The following is a 10,232-nucleotide window of genomic DNA, read 5'->3' as shown; positions in this document are numbered from 1 at the left end:
GGATCAGGGAGGATTCATTGTTTAGTAGAAATCCTACTGGTTTAAAGGAACACGTTGCCTTGGATCGGTCGAGTTGGTCTTTAAAAAGCATTTGTAACAATTTGTTACAAAATGCAATGGTTAGGAAGATGATTTAAAAGTAGAATACAATGATCCGCACAAACTTGCCTCGAAATTGCTTGGTTTTCCTTTTACTTTACGACAAACACGGTCGGCCATTTATTGGAGTCAAAAATTTGACTCCCATACATGGCCGACCCTGTTAGTCGATGATGTAAAAGGAAAACCACGCAATTTCAAGTGATACTTGTGTGGATCATTATATTCTACTTTTAAAATATCTTTCTAATCATATGCATTTCTTAACAAACGGTTTCAAACACTTTTCATAGACCAATTCGTCTGATCCAAGGCAACATGTTCCTTTCTGAGTAAAGGAATCCTTAGGCAATCGTTTTATGATATGAACATTCAATCTTTGATATACCCATGGTTTGACAGCAGCGAAAATGTTTTCAACCAGGCTGTCGGTTACCCATCCAGCGCGACGATCATTATATACAAAGGCAAACATCCTATGGAAGATCAGCTGGCAGTAAATGCAATTTTCGACGGTCTATGTTTTGTTTTTTCATTCTGCCTCCTTCTGTGGTCCTTTCTCTATGGTCAAACTATGCTTACTTCAATCACTTTAGCAGTCACTGTTCGTCGTCTATGTTAGGTTTCCAAGTTTGTACCAGCCCACAGTCTCAACGCTAAGGTCCAGGCTTGAGACCGGTATGTCAATCCCTCCAAGAAAGTTGTTCTCCTTGAGGTAGTCAGAGTCCCAGGCTGTTAACCGGATGGTTCGATTCAAGACCTCGGACCATGGAAGATTATACACAAGCTGGGATGGGGGGAGGAGAAAAATCAAAGTGAATTTTAATTATTAATTTGATAACACAGGTTCTCCTAAATATTTTGATCATGCTTGTGAAATAATTTTTGCAATTGTTTAAAGCCATTGGACACTTTCTGTAAACAGAAATGTCCAAGGCCCACACTTCGTGTATAACAACTTCTATATAAAATAACAAACCTGTGAAAATTTAGGCTCATTCGGTCATCGGAGTCAGGAGAAAATATCGGGAAAACCCACCCTTGTTTATGCACGTTTCGCCGTGTCATGACATGTGTTTAAAAAATAACTCCAGAATTCTGGATATCGAGAATTGATACTGTTTTCATGTTTTCTCAAAAAGTAAAGCATTTCATGGATAAATATTTCAAGAGAAGTCTTTTCACCATCATGTACCTTCTGTAAACCCTGTAAGTTATTTGTAAATCTGTGAGCTTTTATTTTTGTTTTCGTACCGAAAGTGTCCAAAGGCTTTAATAGTAGTTTTTCCATCTTCTTTGTGATTTTGTTTACTTTTTATATAGTATTTCTTTGTCTTTCTCCGGTTGTTTGCCTGTTGTTGTGCTTGTCCCTAGTCCTTTGGTCTTTGTTAGCAAGGGTCCCCATTTAGTGGGCCAGTGTGCCTGGTCGGGGTTAAATAAATAATAAACATGACATTTATATAGCGCCTTTTACCAGAGGATGCAAAGGGGTTCCATTTTGCACCAATGTCATTTTTATGTATTTTCAAAAATGTGCAATGAAGGTAATTCAATAAAATAAAATTAAAATAAAACATGTAATATGTAAATCTTCAAGGCACTTGTATTTTGGCTGGTAACCCTATTCTAAAAAGCACCATTTTGGTGTGTTTAGCTACTTGACACCAAAAAGAAATTGGACCTGACACGTTTGGTTATTACTCAAAATTGGTTTACTATCATAAAAACTTACTTGGTAGCGAGCAACAAAGAGCTATTAATACATATGTAGTATAAATTATTGTGAGAAACGACTCCCTCTGAAGTTACGTAGTTTTTGAGAGTGAGGGAATTTCTTACTCAAATATTAAAAAACTTCATGCCGCCTAAAGATTTATATATAATGCATCTAAAACCACACAAAGTTGTGGAACAAGGGTGTTTTTCTTTCATTATTCTCTTGCAACTTCAGTGACCAATGTAGCCCAAATTTTCACAGGTTTGTTATTTTATGGATACACCACGTGAGAATACTGGTCTTTGACAATTACCCAACGTGTCCAGCGTCTTCAATTTAATTGGGAGGATTGGTATTGGTTTTACAGTTGTAATTATGGAAAAAATATTCCCACAGTCACATTATCCCCCCACCCCATCAGTTTATAAGGGAATCAATGTGTGGTGAACAGGGTTTTCAACTAGAGGTTTAAACCCGCCATGGCCTGCTTCTTGATAATTTTATCGAGACGGAGTCTATGTAAATTATCAAGAACTAGGCCTCGGCGGGTTTAAACCACTAGTTAAAAACCGATTAAACACACTTTGATTCCCGTTCATAAATACCTTTGCGGTCAAAAAACATTACCACTTTTTGGTCAAAATGTAAAATTAATGCAAAAATTATAATTGTTAAATGATTTCTTTCAACACAACACCCCTCCAGCTATGAATGGAAAGGCCCTCAGCCTCCCTCGGGTAAACAACTCCTTATAAGGGAATGTTGTGCGCGTTGCGCATATAGCGTGATGTGGCACAACTGTTCCAGCCATTGCTCTCGACCAATAGGAATGAAGAAACTGTCTTACACGTATAAGCACAGGTGCAAGCTTGCGTGTCACGCCCATGTTTCAACTCTTTTTGCTTGTGTTATATCATCCGTTCAAACACCCCCACATGATGCCCTCTCGAATGGATAAATTGTCTCAGGTATTTATGAATGGATGAAACATAAGATGACGATACATAATCTGTGCGGCTGTCTGCAGCTTGAAGATTACTCGTGATTTATGGTCAGACATTATTTGTTGTGTAAATCCCCCCTGATCTTTCAGTTAGCACAGCCAGATTTAAAAAGGGGGTCAAGAGATTTCGGGAGCTTGATCTTACGCGGGATATTAAACATGACTTATGACATCTTGTAGCACTTGTAATGTATGTTATGCACACTTGTTATTCTCACGTAAGGGGGCTGTGGCCGCTAAGCCTAGGAAAAAAAGGACCGAAATTACATGGAATAGGAATCTAGATGAGATGGGAATGAGGGTGCGCTTGCATTAATTAGACCAAACAAATAAAAAAACATGTTTAGCGTCCCTACTTGCTTCCTTTTCAGAGTCTGCCTCCTTTTTTTTTTTTTTTTTCTTTTTTTTTTTTTACGAAGTTACAAGAGAGTAATGAAGGAAAAACACACTTGTTGCACAAATTTATGTGTTTTCAGATGCCTAAAAAAAGTATTAAAAGACATCAGGCCTACAGCCTTTTAATAGTTGTAATCGTTTTTGTTTGTATAATGTGTAGTTTTGTACTCTTTTTGTTTGCTTGCTATTGTTTTCTTAACCGCTTTGTATCGATTTTGCAATAAGCGCTATATAAAAAAGGTTATTGTTAATATTTGAGTAAGAAATCACCACTTTCTCAAAAGCTATGTCTCTTAACAGGGGAAATAAATGACTACATTTTAATGATATCAGACAAGAAAAAAAACATTAAAATTGAAAAATAGCCCAGTCGGTTGTCAGGCAGCAGTAAAAAAAAAACTAAAAAAAAAACTCCCCCCATTTTTTCAAAAGGCAGGACCCTAAACGTGTTTTTGTTTTATTTGACCTTACAACAGACTGTAACTTTGAATATCCATTATTCAGTTATTCAACTGTTACCTTTGGCTTCTGGTTTGATTTGAATTCCTAGTTGTAAACTGAGAAGGGGTTGGCTATAACTGTGCCTTTCCAGATTATGGTTTCAGCCAGCATGGCGTCTGGGTGTCTTCTTGAACACCTTGTTTTGAGGTTTTGAGGTTTTAAAATTATTCAAGTTGAACGTATAAATCCTGATATTGTCATTATGTATCTATTTGTTGTATATTTGGTTTGCGGTAACACCATGTGTGTATCTACTTGCCAGGTAGAGTTTGTTCTTAGAGAACTGTCTTGCTTTATATTTGGTTTGCGGTAACACCATGTGTGTATCTACTTGCCAGGTAGAGTTTGTTCTTAGAGAACTGTCTTGCTTTATATTTGGTTTGCGGTAACACCATGTGTGTATCTACTTGCCAGGTAGAGTTTGTTCTTAGGGAACTGTCTTGCTTTATATTTGGTTTGTGGTAACACCATGTGTGTATCTACTTGCCAGGTAGAGTTTGTTCTTTAGAGGAATGTCTTGCTATATATTTGGTTTGCGGTAACACCATGTGTGTATCTACTTGCCAGGTAGAGTTTGTTCTTAGGGAACTGTCTTGCTTTATATTTGGTTTGCAGTAACACCATGTGTGTATCTACTTGCCAGGTACAGTTTGTTCTTAGAGAACTGTCTTGCTTTTTATTTGGTTTCCAGTAACACCATGTGTGTACTACATGCCAGGTAGATTTTGTTTTTAGAGAACTGTCTTACTTTATTCTAATACTGCGGAGTAGATGTTCGAGGGGTTCGGGAGACTTCTCAGTTTTGGAAAGAGCTGTCCTGCTTTTTAACTATTACCTGGGCGGATGGACAAACATGTAGGCTGGGACTACTACTTAAGCTTATAGACGATGTGACCTCCGACGTCACCGAAAACCATAACATGATTCGCGCGAATACCGCCGGGCAAAACCTTTGTGTTTTGGCAGCCAGCTAGAAAGTGTACGCAATCTTACTATGACTACGCAACTCAGTGCCCGGCGAAACATGACGTATATAGTGTTTTGTCAACAGAGGGCGGTTTGAATGTAAGCATAGGTCACATCGTCTATAGGATTGTGATTAACTGTACCACCGCGGAGTCTGTTTATTGGTCTCAACTTTTCAGCTAGCTTGCTCTAGTCATTGTCCATCTGTTGCAAGTTTGGCCATCAACATGCCAAAGTTCTGCTTAAAGGCACTGGACACCTTTGGTATTTGTCAAAGACCAGTATTCTCAGTTGGTGTATCCCAGAATATATGCATACAATAACAAACGTGTGAAATTCTGACTCAATTTGCCATCCAAGTTGCAAGAGAATAATGAAAGAAAAAGAACCGTTGGTGCACAAATTATTTGCTTTCAGATGCATAACGAAGGCTTCAGGCCTGAAGTCTTTGAATTTGTTTGAGTGAGAAATTACCTCTTTCTAAAAAAATACAATTCTTGAGAGTGTATTATACTATCAACAGTTCTTCATTACCAAGTAAGTTTTATGCTAGCAATTATTTTTAATAATTACCAATAGTGTCCAGTGCCTTTAAAGGGACCTGTTGCCAGTGCCTTTAATTCAAAAGCTCTTACCATTTCATTGTAAGTTGGGTTGGAGGTCTTCTTCTGAATCCGAGTCTTCCTCTTAGTCTGTTTGTGCGGATCTGGGAGTAGGTAAATCTTGATGTATGGGTCGGGTTGACCCTTGTCCAGAGCCAAGAGGTCAACGGCGTGCCTGACCATAATTAATAGGGCGTGGCTCTTGTAGTGTATGGCCAGCTTGACCTTTCCGGAGATCTCGCCGCGGGCAAAGGTTGGCTCAGTAGCCGTCTTGGAGTCATCATCTGTAAATAAAAACAAGAAGGTTATCAATTTATGTTGAAACTAAGACTTAATTTAAAATAATTAAGACTTGACTTAAAGGAATTAGGACTTGATTAAAACTATGCCTTGCTGTTATGACTAAATCATTAAATACAAAATTATGACTTGGTTTTACAAAAGATCTGATTTTAAGAAAGTACGACTTGATGTTAACAAATTACGTTTTGATCAACTGTTAAGAAAAAATATTACTACATGTATTATATGAGAAAACTATTACTTTATTTTAAGTAATAACCAATTGTGTTTCAGAAATTAAGACTTGATTTAAACAAATTATGACTTGATTTAAAGAAATTATGACTTGATTTAAAGAAATTTTGTCTTAATGTTAAGAAATCAAGAATAGATTTAAGGAAATTACGAATTGATTTTAAAGAAAGTAAGTCTTGATTTTAAGAAATTTTGAAATGATTTTAAAGATATTAAGACTTGATTTAGAAAAAATTATGAATTGATTTTAAGAAATTAAGACTTGGTTATACAACGTCAGGACTTGGTTAAACAATACAAGACTATTGCTATGTTTATAACCATAATGCTTTGCTGTTATGGGTAAATTATTAAATAACAATACGTGTATTTGGCTAGCCTCTTTTATTTGACTGGGCTATAATGAACGAGTTATTCAGGAAGTCAGACAAATGTAATCTAAGGGAAGAAATGTCAAATGTCTTACCAACAAAACTAATTTTACTTTATATAACAATATTGTTCTTTATCTTCAAGTACGCGCTAATCCTCCATTCAGATTGGCAGAATGGAGTGATGTGGCACAACTGTTTCAGCCATTGCTCTCGACCAATAGGAATGAAGAAGCTGCCTTATATAAGAACAGGTGCAAGCTCGCATGTCACGCCCATGTTTAAACACTTTTTACTGGTCATCAACAAAGGTTTATACAAGGTTTATACACACCCACATGACGCAGTCTCCACCATTAGGAATAGCGAAACTGTCTGCGTATTTATGAATACACAATGTAAACCCTCAGATACACGATAACAATGTCTTCAATATCAAACACAAACAATATAACAATCATATTGTACAGAGAGTACAGAATGAACTTTAAGAACATGATAACAGCTCTCAAGCCCCGGTTCATGATGTGAATGTGATACAAACTTTGACGTCACAAATTCTAAGCGAATAATTCGCAACAGTCGAACTATGTTCAACCCCTGCGGAAACAGAACTGTGACATCAACATTCATATCGCATTCGCATTCGCAGAAAGTATGAACTGGGCTTAACTTATTGAAGGATGGCATAGATCTGTAATTACCTCATGATTAAAATTCAGAGCCCAAGAAAAGCAATTAGGTTGTGGATTTAAGAACCCACATGATGCATATAATAAAGACAGCATGTTGGTATTTACTGAGGTGAGGACAGGAAATTGCTTGAGACTTACACCATCAATTCAGTTTGTAAATGGAAGACTTGACCGACCTTTATTTCAAAACAGGAAACCATGGTGAATATTATCTTAAGGAGGATTTGAAGAAACTTTGAACGGTGGAAGTATAACTACATGAACTTAGAGAGGTTTGAGGTAACGCCATGTGAGTATTATCTTAAGGAGGATTTGAAGAAACTTTGAATGGTTGAAGAATAACTACATGAACTTAGAGAGGTTTGAGGTAACGCCATGTGAATATTATCTTAAGGAGGATTTGAAGAAACTTTGAATGGTTGAAGAATAACTACATGAACTTAGAGAGGTTTGAGGTAACGCCATGTGAATATTATCTTAAGGAGGATTTGAAGAAACTTTGAACGATTGAAGTATAACTACATGAACTTAGAGAGGTTTGAGGTAACGCCATGTGAATATTATCTTAAGGAGGATTTGAAGAAACTTTGAATGGTTGAAGTATAACTACATGAACTTAGAGAGGTTTGAGGTAACGCCATGTGAATATTATCTTAAGGAGGATTTGAAGAAACTTTGAATGGTTGAAGTATAACTACATGAACTTAGAGAGGTTTGAGGTAACGCCATGTGAAAATCCCTTTTGAGTACTGTTGGCTCTGAAAAGAACTGGTGGTTATCGACCATCTTGATAAACATGCTGACCCAGGCCTTCTTTGTTCTTGAATGGTTAGTGGTTAGGCAGTGAAAAATTCCCCCCAAAATTGCAAGTTTGTGTTAGTTAGAGGCAGCTGGACCATGGGAAATGATTTGCGAGACCCAACCCTAAACATCTGGCACTTCTTGTAAATAGTGAAAATATATACATGAAATGACCTTTGCAATTCTAGAGCAGCGTCTTACCAACTAGACAACCGAGAGTGCCCGTATTAGCTAGAGGCAGTTCAAATCCCATGTTTTAGCAGCGGTACTGGAAGCGATTTAATAGCTGTTAAATTTGCATCGGGGATAACAAAAATTTATTTTGGTTTTACCCATTCACCATTGTGCGTTAGCACTCTCGGTGGTCTAGCTTGTAAGACACTGCTCTAGAATTGCAAAAGTTGCAGGTTCGAATCCCACTCTAGTGATTTTTTTTCACAGAACTCGGGAAAGTACTGAATATATACTCAGTGCTTACACACATCGGTGTACATGTACATGTATAAGGGTAAAACCAAAATGAATATTCTTTATCCCAGATGCAAATTTTTACATCTATTAAATCGTTAAAGGCAGTGGATAATACTGTTAATTAATCAAAATAATTATTAGCGTAAAACCTTACTTGGTAACGAGTAATGGGGAGAGGTGATGGTATAAAACATTGTAAGAAACGGCTCCCTCTGAAGTAACGTATCTTTTGAGAAAGAAGTAACTTTCCACGAATTTGATTTTGAGACCTCAGAATTAGAATTTGAGGTCTCAAAATCAAGCATCTGAAACTGCACACAACTTTGTGTGACAAGGGTGTTTTTTTGTTCTGTATTATCTCGCAGCTTCCACGACCAATTGAGCTCAAATTTCCACAGATTTGTTATTTTATGCATATGTTGAGATACACCAAGTGAGAAGACTGGTCTTGACAATTACCAATAGTGTCCAGTGAGTTAAAATACTTTATATCAGGCTTTCAATATATGTGGGTCTAAATTGCAAAGCTCCTTTTCTCATCTATTTGATGAGCAAATACACCCAACTGTTCTTGGTTTTGGCAAGAAGTGCCTCGTTCTGGCAAGGAGTGACATTTGATAAATGTTCTTGTGGTGGTTGTGTGAAAATGAAATGCAGTGAAATCTCTTTAAATTACTTTTCCATTGTTTAACATGTACGTGATGTAGCCGCTAAAATACACCAAGAGGTATTTTTGTAATACCTGTAAATGATACAACTTAAATAAATTTCTCTTTTCAGGTTTAAATTTTTAACAATATAATTTGATTTAAATGACCAGACTTGTGGCAGAAATGTTTGCATCTTCGGGTTGGCAAGAATATGTGCTCTCATGTAGAACACTAAATGGAGGAAGATTCAAGTTTGAAAGCATGTGAAAAGTTGGACATGTCAAAAGCTTAAAGTTAAATGTTTGTTTTTATAATCTGCTCACCAGTATCTATGGGAAACAAAGGCCCATCTGAAAGGAAAATGACCAATAATATACACATAATGAATGTTTATGAGTGCAATGGTGCGAATATGTTCATGAGTTGAAAGATGGAATGTTCTATTCAACGAGGCGGAGCCGAGTTGAATGGAACATTCCAGCTTTCAACGAATGAACATATTCGCACCATTGCACGAATGAAAAACATTCATTATTTGTTTTATATAACATCCAAGTAGAACTTTGTCATTTTGATTGAAAGAAACAACTTTCAAAACAAACAATTTCAACTGTAGAAGCCGAATGCTAGTAATTTTACTATGCCTTCTTGCAGTAACACCTGCTGCGTTACCAAAGACACGCGCACGCAGTGCTGTTTTTACTCAGCTTTTTCGTTCCATCCGAAAAGTACCATTGCACGCTGGCAGCGTGCAATGGTACTTTTCGGATGGAACGAAAAAGCACGGCGAGTGACTCAGCGTGCAATGGTACTTTTATTTGCTATCACGTGACGGACAATCCTCCAATCAAATGGCAAGGATCTGCTTGGGTGTTATATAATATTTATTATTCAAACGCCTTGACACAAACCAAATACTAATCGCAAACCAAATATTAAATGTTAACCAAATATCATAAAAAAAAAAAAAAATCAAAAGAAATGGCAACATCAACATGTAGGTCCGAGAAGAAGCAACAGTTTGAAAATCAGGTTGTCTAGTTCAAACTCAGCAGCAAACCTCTGAAATCATTCAAAATGCAAGGAATTTTTTTTTTGTCGATTCCCGGGAGTGGAAGTCTGAAAATCAGGTTGTTTAAAAACAGACTAAGCATCAAACCTTTGAAATCATTCGAAATGCAAGGAAGTTTTTTTTTGTCCGTTCCCGGAGAGGGAGTCTTGAAATTGAAAATCAGGTCGTGTGATGAAGTTCTTGGCATACTGAGAGAGAGAGATGAATTCAATATAAAGCGACTAGAGTCAATATGCACAGGAGATGCAACATGTAGGTGTTTGATGTTGGATTTGTGGGGCGTGCCGACGACAGGTTCAACGCAATATTGGAATCTTGGCACGCGTGGGAGGCAAGGCGGCTCACCTGGAT

General features: G+C 37.0%; 1 protein-coding gene across 2 annotated transcripts in view; it reads right to left on the bottom strand.

The window, feature by feature from the left end:
- Positions 1 to 361: 361 nt before the first annotated feature.
- The window catches only part of LOC117305039 (phosphatidylinositol 4-phosphate 3-kinase C2 domain-containing subunit beta-like), a 61,374-nt gene continuing 51,503 nt past the window's right edge, over positions 362 to 10,232 (bottom strand). For both annotated transcript variants that reach the window (XM_033789742.1, XM_033789741.1), the window contains exons 30-31: positions 5,318 to 5,568; positions 362 to 886 (exon numbers count right to left, since the gene is read on the bottom strand). In XM_033789742.1, coding sequence (XP_033645633.1) covers positions 713 to 886; positions 5,318 to 5,568 — 425 coding nt within the window. In that variant the 3' untranslated portion in view covers positions 362 to 712. The remainder of the gene's footprint in view (positions 887 to 5,317; positions 5,569 to 10,232) is intronic.

Source organism: Asterias rubens, chromosome 22, assembly GCF_902459465.1.
Source record: "Asterias rubens chromosome 22, eAstRub1.3, whole genome shotgun sequence".
In the NCBI taxonomy this organism is placed as follows: Eukaryota; Metazoa; Echinodermata; class Asteroidea; order Forcipulatida; family Asteriidae; genus Asterias; species Asterias rubens.
The sequence above is the reverse complement of the archived record's forward strand: the minus strand, read 5'-3'. Positions and strand labels throughout refer to the sequence as shown.